The 19973-nt window shown below is 35.3% G+C and overlaps 1 protein-coding gene across 2 annotated transcripts; it reads right to left on the bottom strand.

Moving 5' to 3' along the window:
• Positions 1 to 3696: 3696 nt before the first annotated feature.
• On the bottom strand, positions 3697 to 19017 carry LOC125659456 (monocarboxylate transporter 9-like). Of its 2 annotated transcripts, XM_056149106.1 has the most exons (6): positions 17787 to 19017; positions 16395 to 16521; positions 7863 to 8006; positions 7271 to 7414; positions 5683 to 6873; positions 3697 to 4185 (listed from the first exon to the last, which is right to left on the bottom strand). In XM_056149106.1, exons 3-6 carry the CDS (start codon positions 7990 to 7992, stop codon positions 4049 to 4051), a joined length of 1602 nt encoding a protein of 533 aa, XP_056005081.1. In that variant the 5' UTR covers positions 7993 to 8006; positions 16395 to 16521; positions 17787 to 19017; the 3' UTR covers positions 3697 to 4048. The 2 variants fall into 2 exon arrangements, with proteins under 2 accessions (XP_056005081.1, XP_056005080.1); XM_056149105.1 differs by lacking the exons at positions 16395 to 16521; positions 17787 to 19017 and adding an exon at positions 13063 to 13345.
• Between the last annotated feature and the right edge of the window lie 956 nt (positions 19018 to 19973).

The raw sequence follows: 19973 nt of genomic DNA, 5'->3' as shown, positions 1-19973 counted from the left end.
CGAGGACTTATGAATTAGATATTTGATTTACATGTACCATTGAATTAATTTTTAGAGTATTTCATGTTTAATGTCAGTGACTATCCGTGTTTTAACGTCTTGGATTTGATGCGGCGCCAGGATCGAACTCGGAACCTCCGAACATCCCAACCACTAGGGTACTGCGACCAGTCCACATTTGATATAATGGAGTAATTCAATTTCATTGACCTTAGTATCAATATCATTAACCTTACTTGTACTGTATCAATATCATTAACCTTACCTGTACTGTATCAATATCATTACCTGTACTGTATCAATATCATTAACCTTACCTGTACTGTATCAATATCATTGACATTACCTGTACTGTATCAATATCATTAACATTACCTGTACTGTATCAATATCATTAACCTTACCTGTACTGTATCAATATCATTAACCTTACCTGTACTGCATCAATATCATTAACCTTACCTGTACTGTATCAATATCATTACCTGTACTGTATCAATATCATTGACATTACCTGTACTGTATCAATATCATTAACATTACCTGTACTGTATCAATATCATTACCTGTACTGTATCAATATTATTAACCTTACCTGTACTGTATCATTAACATTACCTGTACTGTATCAATATTATTAACCTTACCTGTACTGTATCATTAACATTACCTGTACTGTATCAATATTATTAACCTTACCTGTACTGTATCAATATCATTAACATTACCTGTACTGTATCAATATCATTAACATTACCTGTACTGTATCAATATCATTAACATTACCTGTACTGTATCAATATCATTGACATTACCTGTACTGTATCAATATCATTACCTGTACTGTATCAATATCATTAACCTTACCTGTACTGTATCAATATCATTTACATTACCTGTACTTCATCAATATCATTAACATTACCTGTACTGTATCAATATCATTAACTTTACCTGTACTGTATCAATATCATTAACATTACCTGTACTGTATCAATATCATTAACATTACCTGTACTGTATCAATATCATTAACCTTACCTGTACTGTATCAATATCATTACCTGTACTGTATCAATATCATTAACATTACCTGTACTGTATCAATATCATTAGCATTACCTGTACTGTATCAATATCATTACCTGTACTGTATCAATATCATTAGCATTACCTGTACTGTATCAATATCATTACCTGTACTGTATCAATATCATTAGCATTACCTGTACTGTATCAATATCATTACCTGTACTGTATCAATATCATTAACATTACCTGTACTGTATCAATATCATTAACCTTACCTGTACTGTATCAATATCATTAACCTTACCTGTACTGTATCAATATAATTAACATTACCTGTACTGTATCAATATCATTAACATTACCTGTTTCAATATCATTAGCATTACCTGTACTGTATCAATATCATTACCTGTACTGTATCAATATCATTAGCATTACCTGTACTGTATCAATATCATTACCTGTACTGTATCAATATCATTAACATTACCTGTACTGTATCAATATCATTAACATTACCTGTACTGTATCAATATCATTACCTGTACTGTATCAATATCATTACCTGTACTGTATCAATATCATTAACATTACCTATACTGTATCAATATCATTGACATTACCTGTACTGTATCAATATCATTACCTGTACTGTATCAATATCATTGACATTACCTGTACTGTATCAATATCATTGACATTACCTGTACTGTATCAATATCATTGACATTACCTGTACTGTATCAATATCATTAACATTACCTGTACTGTATCAATATCATTAACCTTACCTGTACTGTATCAATATCATTAACATTACCTGTACTGTATCAATATCATTACCTGTACTGTATCAATATCATTACCTGTACTGTATCAATATCATTAACATTACCTGTACTGTATCAATATCATTGACATTACCTGTACTGTATCAATATCATTACCTGTACTGTATCAATATCATTGACATTACCTGTACTGTATCAATATCATTAACCTTACCTGTACTGTATCAATATCATTACCTGTACTGTATCAATATCATTGACATTACCTGTACTGTATCAATATCATTGACATTACCTGTACTGTATCAATATCATTGACATTACCTGTACTGTATCAATATCATTAACATTACCTGTACTGTATCAATATCATTAACCTTACCTGTACTGTATCAATATCATTAACATTACCTGTACTGTATCAATATCATTAACCTTACCTGTACTGTATCAATATCATTAACCTTACCTGTACTGTATCAATATCATTGACATAAAACGGAGATCCCGTGTCGCGTTAAATAACCCTCACTGCTACAAACCTTAGCGCTAAGCCTACATTTGGGTATAAATTTATGGTACTTCACCCTCTGCAGGTGACGTCTCAGTAGAAGTGAACAATTCTTCATGGGATGTAAAACAAACAATCAACAATCATTGACTTTACCTTTACCTGAAGTTGGTAGAAATCACAAATTTTATACGTCTTCTAGTTTTTCAATCGCAGGTACTCTAAAGAGTTTCCCCCACACGGATTTTCCAATTTTGTAATTCAAATGTGAATACAATTTTGATTTTGTGCCACCTAAGTTTTGAAGCAGACAGCGGTGTCAATATATGTTGATCATGTGCAGTTTTAGATCTTAAATCTTGATGAAAAGGGTAAAGATAACGAACAGTGATCAATCTCATAAATCCTAAACAGAATACAAAACACGGACCCCTAGAAATACCAGAGGTAAGTTTTGCTAGTCGAGGTTTTCTGTCCACTCCGCTCCTCACAAAACAGTGGGGAGTGGAGTGAACCGAAAAAATTTGGCTAGCAAAGATGACCAGAGGTGGGATCGGGTATCTTGGAGGTGTAAACATCCCCTGTTGAGCGGTCAAACTCGCAGTGAGCCCTTTATCTTAAAGCAATACAAGCTGTAACTGACGGCATTTTTTCAACTATCCAATTATTCACCAAATAACACCTACCGGTTTAACTAATATAATCCCAAAGATCTGAAGAAAAATTCAGCAAAATAAACAAGGGAATATTGTTTGAGAGCACACCTACAATGAGCGTTTCGTATAAATCGCCATTGTGTCGTATACACGGACATGGGAACGATGATTGGCAAACATAATCGGGTTGCTGAGACCGAGGCCATATACAAAGACGGAAACTGGCGCGAGTAACTACACGTGTCGTTTGTTTTAAAATATTATGTTGTTTCATGAATGACTAGAAATACTATGCAAGTGTAAAATGGTAATAATTACGCAAATGTGCCACTCAAATGAAATTTTGAATTTTCTATAAAATTGGCATGTTAAACTGTTTACAAATCTAACACGTGCTCAGTGCCTCTCTTTTGCTTTTTCCGAACTGGTGACCTCAAAGGTCAATGTACATCGGAGGTTACGAGCAGGAATTACTGACAGGATGAAAATGATTCATGAATCTATATTTTCTGCTGATTTGACGGGTTTCTTGCTTCAGATTCACTTTGATTCTATCAAGTTATACATATTCAATCACATATATGTTGATTATTTGTTCTTTTATTTTTTAATTTATTTTCAGTCAGTTACAGCTTGTATTGCTTTAATATTCCGAAATAAAATCAGTAATATAAAAACAAAAAATATATAAAAAGAACAGATATTTTGGTACACATTTTTATTAGGACTATTTTCTTCTCATAAAAGGAAAATGTTCACATCTAATGATTTACCAATGTTTTTAACTTGTATCAATGATTCTTGATAAATGCACCGACCTTTCATGTTGACATACAAACCTATATATTACAAAATTTAGGATATAACTGGCATGGCGAAATATCCAGGTTGTTCGTGTTATAGTGATATATAAACACTGGACCCACGGGGTGTTTTCTGCGCAGTCCGCTTTCCTCCCACTGTTTAAACCCCTAACAGATAATGTACACCCATACATGTTGAGTAAAACTGGACGGCAGCTCTTCATACAACATCGTAGATTATCATATAACAAAATTTTAAGACCTTTGTCGTTTCTTCTCTAAACATTTTCGGACGTACGGTACTGTAAAGAGAACCGCTGCACTTAGAAATCCAGAAACAGAGGACATTCGGAATGCGTTCACCCACGATCCAGAAGAATCTTTGATTGCACCTAAAGATAGAACAACAAAAAATGTAACGATGAAAAGAATCAATATAAAGGTCATAATCAAATAATGAATGAAAATACCTATAAAATCAAAATTATGTAATTATTCACTTTTACAATTCTATCGCGAAGTTGCACATACTTTAAAAGTTAATATATGTATGTGGTAGTGTCTGACACCCGATAGTACCTTATTGCATTGAATCATTCATTTCCGTAAAGACCCATTTTATATGGATTTTATTGACGAAGTAATCAATGAAAGGCGAAGATAACGAATAGTGATCAATCTCATAACTCCTATTAGGAATACAAAATAAAGAGTTAGGCAAACACGGACCCTGGATATACCAGAGGTGGGATCAGGTGCCAAGGAGGAGTGAGCATCCCCTGTCGACCGGTCACACCCGCCATGAGCCCTATGTCTTGGTCAGGTAAATGGAGGTATCCGTAGTCAAATTCATTCTGCCAAGAACGACCTAGCAATCAGTATGAAACACGTCAGACAGCATTGAACACAATGATAGGTTGTATTGGTAAACTAGATCATCATAATGACTATAGAATTGCTTTGGGAGAAAATTTCTCGAGTTGTTTGATATCAAATAAGAGGTGGCTCATTGTATTGTAAAATGATTCCTTAAATAGATAATGAATACAGAGGGGTAACGAAATTCAAATTTGCATTTTCAGAATTAACTTTTGTTTGCTATAATGACTGAAAAATCACATTATACATCTGATTCGAAAATTTACAACTTTAAATCACTGGATTTTACCTGTAATTACGTCATTTATCATGAATTTGCCTGAAATTACGTTATTTATCATGAATTTACCCGAGATTACAGTATTTATCGTGAATTTACCCGAGATCACGTTATTCATCATGACTTCACCAGAGATTATAAATAGGTTAATGTCAGAGTACCTCTCCATTCCTTAATTAAAAGTAATGGAGCAGAGGCCTTAAATGGTCCGAGGTCCATTGAATGGAGAGGAACGAAGACATTGGCCGACTTCAAATCCACCCCCAGTTTAAATCTAAGTATATTTATAACTCGTATTGGGAAATGCTTTCAATAAATTATAGAAATGCTATTTAATATCTGCGAGTCAGAATTACATAATACTCGTTTTGTCATATAAAACATCCATTGTTTAATTTTTCTCAAGTTTTCGTCGCCCTCAGTGGATCAGTGAATATCCTAGAGCTTCTGTCTCTCGTGTCTTGGGTTCGACTCTCATCTGTGCCTTTAGGTTTTAATATGAAATTTATTCTTTCCATTTTGTTAAAACAGTGACAGAGAAGGGGGATTATGGGAACGTTTTCATTTAAAAAATTATATTTAACTCAATAGAACATTATTAAGCAGTTGTCTGAAACTTTCCTTTCCTGAACAATAATAGAACGCTATTACAATAGAATGACATCACAGCTGGATTTTAAGTTATTCATCATGAATTTACCTGAGGTCAGGTTATTTATTATGAATTCACCTGAGAGCACGTTGTTTATTGTGGATTCACCTGAAAGCACGTTTATAGTGAATTTACCCGAGGTCAGGTTATTCATTATGACTTCATCTGAAAGCACGTTGTTTATCGTGAATTTCCCTGAGATCACGGGGTTTATTAAGATGGAAAAGGAAGAAAAGAAAGCGATATATCCCCAGGCTGTTGGCAAGTTTTCTTTTCCCAGTTCGTCCGCGATCATCGAAAGTTTGACCCCGACATAACCCCCGGTAGATAGTCCAATCAAGCAGCAGAATACAATAAAAATGTAAACATTTGTGATATGAATCACTATCATGGTGCACGTGGCGAACACTAGAAGGCAAATGATGTAAAGCTTGATTCGTCGAGTAAAGAACGTATTGCCTATGACGCCACTGGAAGCCCTGCCAATCAGATCCGTTAATCCAACGATCGAGACACATAGCGCTCCTTCGGATTCAGTGAACCCAAATTCGTCTGCAAGAGGAGGAATGAAATTAAATACGATGTGATGAGCAAAAATGGCTAAGAAAACACCAATAGTGACTAGAATGAACAAAGGGTCAGTAAGCATCTTCCAGTTAATGAAAGAAGGATTTGGCGGCTTCAGCAGATCTTCAACAGCTTCTACCCTTTGTCTAGAATTTTTTTTTGAAAACTTCAGATCAACTTTTTTCTTCTCGAAATATACACTGTTGTCACTGTAAGAAGATGTCATTTGCTGCTTATTGATAACATTTGAAAACCACGTTAACGATTGTGTTCGAGAGAGCCCTGGTTTAGTAATGGATCCAGAATCCGTCCCTGTTTTCCATATATCATTCAAACTTCCCTTCTTCACTGTTAGTAATTTTTTGCTTTCCTCATCTTGAATTTGCATCTCTACATCACTTGTCCATTTATCTTTATTTTCAGTATAGTGTTTTTCTATGGTTATATCATTGCCTGTTTCCCAGTATGATAAAGGTCGTAAGAGAAGGGCGAAAAAACAAACGTGTAACACTATCCCTCCCATAACAAGCAAACAACCAGACACAGAATATTCATCCATGAGATATCTCATCAGGTTTGGGAATATGAAGGATCCCAAACCCGACCCTGCAGCACTAAGTCCAAGGCCCAATGGCAGCTTCTTGTCAAGATAAAGACCCGGAAACACCGTGGTGGGTCCAAAGGCGAGACCGAACCCAATGCCTGTGAATAAAAAGAATAAAGTGCTGCAGATGGCATGGCTAATATTTGTTTGCTTTTCAAAATGGTGAACACCTTCTTTGGCAATACAATACCAGCATTGTGTTTACATGTATTTGCAAGAAGTTGCATGTTTCCGTTCAATGTACAAATTGTAGTTAAACTATATGTTTATCACTCAGCTTATAAACTAGAAGGTTTTCAGCTTTTTGTTACAACTGTCGAACATCACTATGGTGTCAAAAAAAATTGTGTAAATCATATTTCGTGGTTTTGCAAAAAACTACAATCATCGGTCTCTAAATTTGTGGGTTACCACACCCTTGAAATATAAAGGAAAATGTTGTTCAATAATATAGGTCTCATCGTACTATATGTTTGGGAAGGCGATATAAATTACCTGTAATGACTCCATATGTCACAAAGAACCACTCAATCTCCGTTACAAATCCTGCGGCGATCAGTCCTAGAGCTGACAAAGCGCCACCAAAAAACACCACTCGGCGGTAACTGAACCGCTGACTGAGGTTATTCGATACTGGGGCTGTAACATAGATCATTAAAAATGGTCAATGGTCAAATACATTAAACTGTGTGACCGTAACATTACAAATACAGATAGCGAATGGGAATGAGAGCAAAAAAAGACCTGTGTATTCCTGAAGACAAAAGTTGGTTAAAGCCATTTATTGACAAGTCAAACAAATCATATACATGTATCGACCGAATCCAAGCCAATAAGTGTTTTGTTTTCATACCCAGACTGACATGGTGGGTCCAGCAGAAAGACTTGGACTTGCTAGCAGATATTGCTTACAGTACATGTACCAAGACAGAAATGCAGTCCTTCACAAAGAGACTGTCACCAAGGAAACGTGTCGGTAGGGGTGTTGCCAGCAGCTGACAGAGGAGTATGCAGAATGATGTGACGTGTCTATCATACTGGTGAGGCGTCGCTATCAAATTAGTGGGGGCGTGGCTAGCATACCTACCAAGTCCTAAATGCAGCCATCCACAGAGAGATTGTGAAGAAGCCAACACACTTGCAGGAGCGTTGTATCTGTGTGACAGCTCTACCAGAAGCACCCCGAAGGACTTCAGCGTTCCTACGACAAGGGCCATATTTCCAAAAGTTCCTGAATGAGATAATATAAATTTACATGTATATATAACCACTAAACGAGGTTCACGTTTTAAAATAGAAAATAAGGTTATCAAATTTACAGAGTCATACATCTTCATCAGGCATACAGAGTAATCTGTAGTCAAAATCAATATGTTAAGAACGGTCTAACAATATTGTATAAAGCACGTCAGACAACATTCGACCCCGTGATAGTTTATATGAAAGAAGGTGTTGCACGTCTCATGTTAAGGCAGTACTCTACATCGTCATAATGGCTGACTTCCTTTAAAAACATGGATGAAAAAATCGATATCAGCAATATTTGACTTTTCCTTTCCATTTAAATACCTAGCCGAGTAGCTCAGTAGGTTAGCATACCGACTGGTGAACTGTAGGTCGCAAGTTCGAGTCCAGCAGGGGTTTTAAATTTTTTTTCAGATTACCTTCTACTAAAACTGTATTTTTTGACAAAATAAAATAAATTTGAAAATTTTCAACTTCAAAATATTGTTGTACATATCCTCCACTTTTCATCTACATCAAATTTCTATGGTGTAGCATACCTCCTTAATTTCTTTAAAGGTGTTGCGTGAGATGTCGATGAAATAAACATATTCAAATATATGATAAAATCAATTGGAACTTATGTCTTAATTCAAACATTTTTGAAAATAAGTTTAAAAGACGTGAATTACCGGTAACAAGAATTAGCCAAAATAATTTGAGTTTAAATAAAGCAATAAGCGATTTCTATGATTTTTGGCGTTAAAATAGAGGGGTATCCCCGAATTTCAGAAAAAACTGCCTCCATGAAACAAAATTAATTTAGCATGAACATGTTCTTCGAGTTTTCCACTGAAAAAAAAAAAAAAAAAAAACCACTGTCGCTTTGAAATTTTGTTTCACGAGGGCATTTTGTTTTATAAATTTCAAAAAATCGAAACGATTTCACTGATATCATTTTCAACTTCACCTGTACGTTAATTTTCCATTACTAAAGTTCTACTGCTTGGTTCAGTGGATAAGGTCGTAGAATTTAGAGTTTAAAGAAGTCACTTTTTTTAACGACCGCGTTCGAATCCCTCAAGGATACAAGGTTGGTTTTTTGGGGTTTAATGTTAAGTTTTCCATCTAGATTTTTTTCCATAATTGAAACACACAATATGTCGAGTTTGAAATAAAATTCCAACCTAGACACTGTTTAGTTTGTGAAAACACGCCGAACACAGCATGTGGTACCTGTGTTTTAAAAGTCAAGGCTATTAAAGGACACAACGCATGTTTCTAAACTTTTTCATTTTTTCAGCAAAATTAACTCTTTTTATGCCTAAAACTACTTTAAATGTGCTTTAAATGAAATATTTTGCGTAGTTTTCGAGTTTGAAAGCGATGAAATTCAAATCTTGCGATATGCATATTTTCTTTGGCTAGTTTACGCGCCATTATGTGTGACGTCATATGCGCCCTCGGGTTTGAAAACATCTATTAGCCATTTCATAAACAGATTAGATTTAATCAACAAAAAACCAATTACCACGTTAAAGGCTTGTAAATAATAATGCATTAAGATGTTTTGTGCCGTGCTCGGGTGTACTAGTTGTCGGTAGAAAGGATTTAGACTGAGTATTTTTCAATTTTTCGAAGGAAGGTACGAGAAAAAAGACGTGGATAATTTTTTTGTTGGAGCAAGAACTTTACCTTAAAAAACACACCCAGTCACCTTTTCAAAAACCGCTTGGACAGAGACCCTGATAAACTGTGAGAAAATGGATATATCGAAGCTATAAGCACTGGTAGGTCTATAGCATACATTCTGTTTTGCTCTTCAAATTCAATACACACTCGGATCAACTGACCTTCACCTTGTAACAACATATATCGACGATACAATGTAACTTCTACCAACTGGTAGATTTACAACAACAAAAATTAAAGATACAAAATAATTGAACTTTTAATTATACAAATAATAGAATATTGTATTTCCTAACTTTAAATTGAATTATAAAATTATTTCCCTATAGAACTCGTAGCATCAGTGCGTCAGTAGGCTATATAACGCCGTGCTCCCACTTCGTACTTCCTAAAGACGTGCAGATCACAATTCAAAACTAGTAATAATATTGCTTTATCAAAATAAAATAATGTGACTACCACTTTAAATTTGAATATTTTTATTGATTTGTGTGTGTGTTGTCTTTCTTTCTTTTCGAAATGCACTCGTGACAATAGCTTGGCATAGGGCCTAGTTGTCAACAATTTAACGTATCATAATTTGTCTAATCCAAAAATAAATAATGATTGCATTGTTTATTTTAGAAAAACAGCGCCAATTACAGATGTATAAAGGAATAACATCATCAAACAGTTTGTAGACAGCGACCCATATAAACATTATTTACTCACAATATTGCCGATTTCATACACGATTTACTCGCTATATTTGGGTATTTATATCGTTATATGTGTGCACTGGTGGCGAACACATATAACACTCGGACAATTTGTCAACATCGATTTAAATGTTGCCCATGGTAAATAAATTAGGCTCCTAAAAGTTGAGTTTTTAATAATATCTCACAGTACTTTCACAATCCGAAGGGCGCATGTGACGTCACTGTACCACGTGACTACCTACCTAATTAACTAGACTTTTTGAAATCGGGGCTTAGATTTAAGTCTGTATTGTGGTTAATTATCGCAAAATTTCGGCGAACGAACTATTAGAACTAATTACTATAAGCATAAAGAAGACGAAATGCATGTAATGTTGTATACTTTGAAAACATGAGATGTGTCCTTTAACGAGAATTCTTAGGTTTTAAAGTCCCGTGGGGATCAGGGCTAGAATAGGTCCTCAGTACCCCCTTGCTTGTCGTAGGAGGCGACTAAATGGGGCGGTCCTTCGGATGAGACCACAAAAACCGAGACCCCGTGTCACAGCAGGTGTGGCACGATAAAGATCCCTCCCTGCTCAAAGGCCATAAGCGCCGAGCATAGGCCTAAATTTTGCAGCCCTTCACCGGCAGTGGTGATGTCTCCATATGGGTGAAATATTCTCGAGAGGGACGTTAAACAATATTCAATCAATCAATCTTAGGTTTTAAAGCTTTAAAAGAAAAATGTCAAACAAGGTAAATAACTGTTAAACAGTTTGAATGGATAAGACAATATGTATTCCAGTAGGAAATTGCTATGATAATCAATGTTTTCAAGTGCATGTACTTGCGTGTAGAATCAGAATGGTGTTTAACAAAGAAATTTATAAATGACTGATCACAATATATGAATATTTCCGTTTTTATTGAGAAAGCAGCTGTCTATGAAGTCAGTCTAGTCTTCAGTTTATTGTAAGGTGTGAACTGCTGAAAAGTTATACTTTTTGATGCTCTTGATTTGGGAAAAGCTTGTAATTTCAAACTTACTAAAAGTCCTTTGTAGAATTGTTTAGAATCCACATTTGATATACACACTTCTGGCATATATTGTAATACAATTCATCTTAGGTCTCTACATCAAAGGAGTGGATATTTCTGTGAGGAGCAAAGATAGGGGCTTGGTAGAACATTTACTGGGTCCAGCAATATAGCTACGTTTTTAAGGGTTTTTGTGAAGTTTCGGAATCCAGTACAGGTCGATTAGACATTAACTGAAACTGACAACTATTAGAAGAATTTTGTCCTCAGAAAGGGCAATTGGAAGATAAGTTGAATTACTGTGGAATTAAAGCCAAGTTCGTTTCCAATACAGTTTTCATAATGAACCTTTCAAAAAAGATATGTTGTTACAAGCTTTGTCAGCTTGAACCAAAACACATCCCTAATGTAACCTATCGGGTCAAATACTGTCTGACGTGTTTCATACCGATTGTTAGGCCGTTCTTGGTACACTGATTTTGACTACGGATATCCCTGTTTACCTGATCAAGATATAGGGCCGGTCGACAGGGGACGCTTACTCCTCTGGTGAATCCAGGGATCCGTGTTTGCCTAACTATCTATTTTGTATTCCTTGTGGGAGTTATGAGATTGATCACTATTCGTTATCTTTACATTTCATCTAATTCTTTAATCACTTCTGACTTACCAAACACAGAATGACAGATGGTACGCATTTTTGTTTTGTTTTATACGAAATTTTAATATTCCTCTTATACTGACAAGGTGTCAAATTCTTCTTCATATTTAGCTCATCGTCTGCCATAATCGTCAACAGTATTCATAACAGAGATGAAGTTCTGTTGCCATTTGAAAAATCGGATTCTCTCGATTTCGGACCTTTTGAAATAAGTGACTTTAGGTAACCATTCTCAACAATATTTACACCACAAATAATGACATGTCCAGCTGGACTATAGTTGAAAGAACAAAAACATTATAAGGATTTCGTATAAAATGGTTTATATCTAGGCATTGTAAAGTTTGTTTGCAATTAAAAAGTTTCGATGCAATGAGTGTATTCATAGGTAAAAAATGGCGAATAGGGATTTCTATAGTGTTTCTGATAATACAGTTGTCATATGATTACAATATTGATTAATAATATAAACAAGTGGTATATATGAACAAGAACATAAAAAAAAATGTCAATTACAATCTATGGATTATAACATAAGGTGAAGACATTGTAAGTTGCTAGAACTTGTTACCAATCTCTTTGTATATTGATTATAAATGTATGTAGAACAGAATTTGATCACAGCAAACCAACAATTTTTCATTTAAACATCAAATATAGAAGACACGGTTCATCATACAAAATATCATTTTTGATTTAGTAACGCACAACCGATGTTGACATTTTTCACCGTCGGCAATGTTAACACGATATATGGAATGCAGACTGGATGTACAATATTGTGTAACATTATAAAGGCCCTACCTACAAAATGCACAATTACTTCAATGCATATTACCTATTTTATATTCGAACTCTAGATAGCGGCATCAATTGCACCCAATTTTCCTTCTAGGACGGGTGAATTAATACAAATTTCAGATTATTGAAATAAATAACACAGGAAAATGATAATAAAACATTTAGATACAGATAACGATAGAACTGACCTAAGACCACGACCCACGCCCACCCTCTGTCCACTGGTACACGGGAGGGACGAATGTGTGTTGCACGTGCCATAATGTCGGGGGGAATGATGCCACAAGAGGTGTGCATGCATGTAAGTACGGAACAACAATTGTGTCAGCGGCTATTTCTCGATCTACGAAGGAATCCCAAACCTTGTCTAATCAATACAGGCCAGATGTTTAATTGTTTGTGTAAAATAACATTCAGGTCCGTAAAACCAGTCACGATAGCGTAGTGGTTGTGTAAGGAGGTCCCAAGTTTGAGTATCAGTAGAGATGAAAGATACGAAGGCACGATAAAAAATAATTATGGAGGTATTTCAGTGCCACAATTGTATATTTACACTTGATTTTAACATTTCTGTGCCTATTTATAATTTTCATTCTATATATGTATATTTTAACAATTATGTTTCTGAGTATGGTTTTATTTTATTTATTTTAAGTATTTAATTTAACATTTTTATTTCAGTACATAATTTTAATTCTATAATTTTCTTTTAACATTTTGCTTCGGGTAATTTTGGATTAATTATATTTCGTTACGTAAATTAAATTAACAACACAACTTTATGACAATCGAGATGACTTCAGCTTCTCCATTGTCAGCTTTCTATATTTGCGCAGCAATATTCCACTATTACCTGCATATGGTGTTTATGTCTCTCAACTGATTCGCTACGCGAGAGCATGTTCTGCGTATGATCAATTTTTAAATCGAGACAATCTACTGACAACTAAGTTGATGTTACATAGGTTTAAACATTTTCGTTTAAAGTCAATATTTCGCAAATTCTATGTTCGTTATAATGATCTGATTTGCCAATACAAACTATCATTGGATCGCATGCTGTCTGACGTGTTACCAGTTATTAGGCCGTTCTTTACATACAGATTTGACTACGGATTACTCCATTTACCTAATAAAAATATAGGGCTCACGGAGGGTTTGACTGGTCAAGATGGGACGCTTACTCCTCCTAAGCACCTGCTCCTACCTCTTTTGTATCCAGGAGTCCGTGTTTGTCCTTATTCTTTCTTCATGAAATTGATCACTGTTCGTTATCTTCGCCTTTTCATTTTTCTAGTTGGTCTACTATCTAACGATTTTATTTTTGTAAGTTTTTACATAGTTTGTAATTCCAGTTTAAAATGAATTGATAACTATTCAATCCATGTTCAGATCGGGATATCAAAATAGAAATAAATCCGAATGTAAAACTAAGTTATTTCTAAGAAGTTATTTGCAAAATATCATATTGATTTATTGGGAAACCGGATGAAAAATAGCTCTACTGTTTAAGTAGATTGGGGGTTTCCATGTGTATGTTTTGGTTCTTATCACTCTGACTTTTGCTTCATTTTATTTATAGAATAGTAAATTTTTGTCCATAGTATATAGGAATGAAATTAGAACAGAAACGAAAAGGTTTGAACAGAATTGTTAAAGCAGAAATGTTGAAATATTATTGTGTCACTATTCTCCCTATATAAAAGTGCACCTGTTTATTGAAATTAGACTGAACATCGAGACGTATGTACGTACAGTGGTCAAAATTTATTTACCTAATCTTGGTGACTACTCTTCATCAATGAAAAATTTTGAATGGGACGGATAGTGGATTATTTAAACAAAAACATCCTTAAAACCAGTAAATATTTAGTTTCTATACAGATGTCCGTAATACTGAATTTAACATGATATATTTTCTTATTACAAATTTTCAATCATTCTCATGAATAATGATTCAAACTTACTGCCCAATCAAATTAATTTATACAGGAACTCAACTCTTCTGTTTTTTATGACTAGTGTTACTTTAATAGAGGGTTACGTCTGCATGACCTTTCGTTAAGCCAATCAAATACACGCTGTCAGATTCTGCCAGCGATGTTTCCCCATCAACCCTTGTGTCCATTTCAATATTTCAATATGTTAAAGATGACTGCGCCCATGATTGGAGGCAGCACACCATTCTCTTCGACAGAATTATCGGTCCTTCCTCTCCCTTATACATGTCACCACATTTGTTTGCCATCTCTACAACTGGTCCAGGAGATCACCAGTACGTCTCCAGTTTCTACTCTCTATTTGAGAAGTAGACGAAAGAGATCTACTGGAGATCTCCGAGCTGCAAACGAGCAAGTTGGGATCCCTCGTGTAGATCTCCACCCGACCAAACGAATACACCCGTTGATGTATGTATGAAGGAGAGAAAGGACCGATAACTCTGTGGAAGAGAATGGCAGCACACTTGTCAAAACATGTAATTTATGTTCTTATTCGTTCCACTCAAACGAACATAAATAATTTATAAAATAAACACAAACACGTATAATAGGATGTGAAGCGCTCTGATAGTGCAGTTTAATTATTTCGAAAGACAAAGAAGAGCGATATAGAAAATAATTTGAATATGAAACTTTAAATACCTAAATTTTTTGGTAACTGATAGTTTATCGTTAATGTTTTCTCTCACATAGCCATCCTTAGCTTTTTCTGACCGCCACCGCCCATGCTTTTTAAACAATCTGTCACTAATACCAGCTGCTGCAGCTGATGTTGCCCCGCCCGACCGTAGGCTATGAAGACCAAACTTGCTCTTATCTAACCCTACTTCTCCAAAAGCATCCAAAACGATTTCTCGTGCCCTCGTATAAGACAGAGGGCGATTATCTCTCCTAATCTTATATGTATTAGTATTTTTACAGAATGTCAAAGATCTGAATAAATATTCTGAGGAACTAACTTCAACATCCAACAATTTAATGTATTCTTCTAAAGTATGAACAGGACAAGTATCACCATGAGTTCTAGCAATACACAACTCATGCCCTTCTTTATAAACATCCGTCTTACTTTTGACAATATTTATTCTCATGCAAACATTATCAAATGACAAATCACTAAGTTTAATATTTGCCAGCTCAGAAAATCTTAGGAACCCTGCAAAACCTAACAAACACATACATAAAGTGTGCATTTTATACAAATTGTTCGATTTGTATCTCCTAGCCAATAATTTCAAATGATCTGGTGTAATTGGTTCTTTCTTCACAACAGGCTTGGAAGTCTCTCTTATCGCACCCTCCTTTGTTAACTTCACTAACGCAGATTCACATGGATCTTTTAGTCCTGCTAACTGATGGGCCCAACTTATAGAATGTGTAGCTAGTTGAATTTTGTTTAATGATTTGTAATCTTTAGCGATAGAAATTAAATATAGAGCCACATGTTCATCCGCTGCGGGTAGTGCAGAAATAGACGGCAGAAAGTGCCGCACCATCGACAGAAAGCATTGAATGCGTACCTGTATTGACTCCATGTATTGCCTGCTCTTGATTTAAGACAGAAAGTTGGTAAAAGGTCCCGTAGCTGTTGTAATCGCTGATCTTCAATCCTTACACTATCGGACCACCTTCCCGTTTTAAATATATCTGAAAAATGTATATAACGGAATACAAAAATTAATTTTAAAACTAGAAAAGTTCTACATATGGTGCACCAGGATCCTTAATTAACTGCAATACACCAAATACATATACATAGATGTATCAGGACCAAATATCATCTGCAATACATCTAACCAATAAAACAATCTGGTGTACCAGGACCAAGCTCATCTGCAATACACCCAAAAACATATCTACATTTCTATACCGAACCCATCATGAATTCGTCAACAGAAACTTGAGCATTCCTTGCATCCAACTTAATTGACAGTATTCCAGACGTAAAATATTTAGACCCAAACAAACATGTTTTGTTATTACCCTGAATAAGTATGTCTGTACATTCATTAAACAACAAAGCATCTTTAACATACCATCTATATATCGTATCTTTATCAAAGATAAACGGCCAAAAAACGGCAGAGGGCCAGTTTGGAACAATTAAGACCCCAAAAGCTTTGCAGACAATTAGATGTTTAATAGCTCGGACGACCAAGTAAATTTGGGGTACTAACCAATTGTTTTCGTGTTCCCAGTTTTGGGTAAAACAGTCGATGGCTTCTGAGCCAGGATTCCAAAATTTTGAATTATACCGTTCCAGCTTGCAGTTATTATAATTTGCAAATCTGTCAACAGTAAAAGGCCCAAACAAGCTGTTAACAAAGTCAAAAAACGTTACGGTAACACCCCAATCATCATGATCTATGATATTGCTCAGAAAATCCGCTTTCTCATTTTCTAGTCTGGGAATCCATTGAATGTCAATTGAAATTTTTTGCTCTACACACATCTTGAAAATATTATAAGCAAGGGATTGTAAATGATGTTTCATACTACCCGACTTAACAATTTTTACGCAACTCTGATTATCAGTGAACCATTTTACTTCTTTGTTCACCAAACTATCTTTAAAGGAAGCTAAAGCTAACTCAATCGCTCTAAGCTCTCTCCACGTAGAGCTCATACTCCTCTCAAACTCTTTCCACATTAAGTGAAACGTTTTTGAATCAGCTTCAACCGTGTAAGCTCCTGAAGCGGAACTACTTGCGTCAGAGTAAATAATGACACTTTTCTTAATCGGCGTGTGTAAATATCGTGTTTTTTTCTGAATGTATACATTGTAGCCAAAAATTACATTCATTTAGAACCTCATTCTTATGCGTAAATACAATATTTTCGTCCCATGACTTTCTAATTGCTACAGTGTATCTCTATAGAAGAGAATCTTGTCATAATGCTACATATGTTACCCATAACTGGTGACATTGACATTATTTTTTCCACAACTCTCGCCAATTGTCTCGCCGTCACTTTAGGAAAACACTTCACCAATTGCTGTAAAGAAGCAACTGTGTCGTCAAGACGTCTTTTGGGCACTGAAATAGAAAAAGACTTTGAATCCCACAAAATTCCTAACCATTCTAAATTCTGAGTTGGATAAAATACTGATTTTTCAATATTGATAAGTAGCCCAAATTCTGATAAACTACTTTTGATGAATTCAGAAACTGACAAACATTCATGTTTAGATGATGCGAATACGAAACCGTCATCTAGGTAAAGAACTATTTTAATTCCCCTTTTTCTCCAGAATTTAACAATAGGTCTTAGACATTTCGTAAAAATAAATGGAGCGGATGACAAACCAAACGGAAGCACGGTATAACAATAAAACTTGTCATTCCATGAGAACCCGAGATATGTTTGGAAACTATCAGATATATCTATATGATGGTAACCGGATTTAAGATCAAATTTTTTGCAATAACAATCTTTTTCAAAATAATCGATGGCTGTTTTCCAATCTTCAAACTTTATTTTTTCATATCTCACATAATTATTCAGTCTACTCAAATCTAGTATCAATCTCTTTTTCGACCTGTTTTCTGCTACGCTGAGAGGACTTACAATATATGGTTTGTTTGTAACTTCTACGACACAACCCGCCTTAATTAACTGAGATATTTCTGATGTGACAAAATCAGCGTTAATTTGTGCAGATTTATTATTTCTAAAATTCATAGACGGTGGTATGGAGACAAAAGGAATTTCATAACCAGAATGTACTATTTTCAAAATATATTGAAAAGCCCCTATTTCCTCCCATTTACTGTAATGCCTTTTTAGACTATGTTTTATACCGCATTCCGTTTTACTCTTTTCAACAACACAAGTCAAACAACCTGTATACTTATCATTGACTTTGAGTGGCCTTTCCCTTTGGGCAGTTGGACTTCCAGTGCCCTGTTGCGAAACGGTTGAAACAAACGTCGTACGGCATAGGCTGTCTCCTTGACTGCTTGTTTCTGCCCTGGCCGTAGAGAAATGGCTGTTGTTGCTGCTGTTGAAACGCAGGAAAGGGTTGAAAAGTATTAGAAGCCCCAGGAAAAGCCAATTGAGCTGGAGATCCCGCTGCTGCTGGTGTTTTTTGCGTCCCATAAGGCTGAAATCTCTTGTTCTGCTTTTGGTGTCTGAGGGCCCTGTTTTCATCACTGCGGATCTTCTTTTCATCATCAGAGTTGTCTGCGATTTCGTTACACTGATATTCGTTGACGGTTTTCCATCCTTCGGACTTGATCTTGTGCAGAGAATTTTCTTTTAGCTTCTTTGAAATCGACTCTGACTGCTCGGCTTTTAATTGTCCCGAGAAAGTTTTAAATTGGGACTGTATAACTCCCGTAAATAATTTGACAATATCTGAGACTTCCAGTGTAGAATTCCCTCCTGTGTTTTCTTTTGTCAATCTATCAGTATCTAAAGTCAGCTCGTCACCCGAATCGCCCATATTACGTGTCATAGAGAGAGTAAAAAAAGAGCCTTCGAATGGCTATAAATCTTTCCGCGCTAACAGCGGTCAGTTAAAACCCGTGCTATGAATATTTAAATGTCACCTGACAAGGTGACCAGCATTACAACCAATAGATTACACGTATAAATAAACACGAACACGTGTTATTCCACCTTTAATAAATACATGTAAACAATATCTGCATTCGGCGCGGTTTTATTTTATTCAACCAGTTAAAAATCTCCGATGGAGTGGAAATAAAAAATAAAACTTCTTGGATAGAAAATTATAATTGACCGACGAAAGAAAATACTTGATTAGCAGTGTTTTAAACCTCGACATTGTTGAAAGTACCGATACAGATGTGTGCCAGACATTTTAGGTCGGTACAACAGTTAAAGAATCCTTGGAGATAAACGGCACAGTGAGAAAGTGCTTTCTTCATGTATCAATAATTGGCAAGGAAGATTTTCCAAACACCACTTCAACAGCTGCATTCAAATCGTACCCAACGCTATTCATGCATGAATCGTAGTTGACAATTGACCCTATTTGGTTGCATTTTATCTCGTACGTTTGACCCGAATAAATAAGGTACTGTTGTGAAAGTGTTGAAAATCCTCAGGCGAGCACATACAGTTTTATAGTG

The sequence above is a fragment of the Ostrea edulis genome, chromosome 9 (genome assembly GCF_947568905.1).
Source record: "Ostrea edulis chromosome 9, xbOstEdul1.1, whole genome shotgun sequence".
NCBI classification, from domain to species: domain Eukaryota; kingdom Metazoa; phylum Mollusca; class Bivalvia; order Ostreida; family Ostreidae; genus Ostrea; species Ostrea edulis.
The sequence above is the reverse complement of the archived record's forward strand: the minus strand, read 5'-3'. Positions and strand labels throughout refer to the sequence as shown.

What these genes read in the sequence shown, in the direction of transcription:
- LOC125659456 (XM_056149105.1), bottom strand. Translation starts at nt 13,171, where the DNA reads ATGCACACCTCTTGTGGCATCATTCCCCCCGACATTATGGCACGTGCA. An exon ending in GGCGTGGGTCGTGGTCTTAG is followed by an intron (nt 8,007 to 13,062) that starts GTCAGTTCTATC and finishes TATCTCATTCAG; the next exon opens with GAACTTTTGGAAATATGGCC. An exon ending in AATAAACAACGTGCTCTCAG is followed by an intron (nt 4,186 to 5,682) that starts GTGAATTCATAA and finishes TTCTATCTTTAG; the next exon opens with GTGCAATCAAAGATTCTTCT.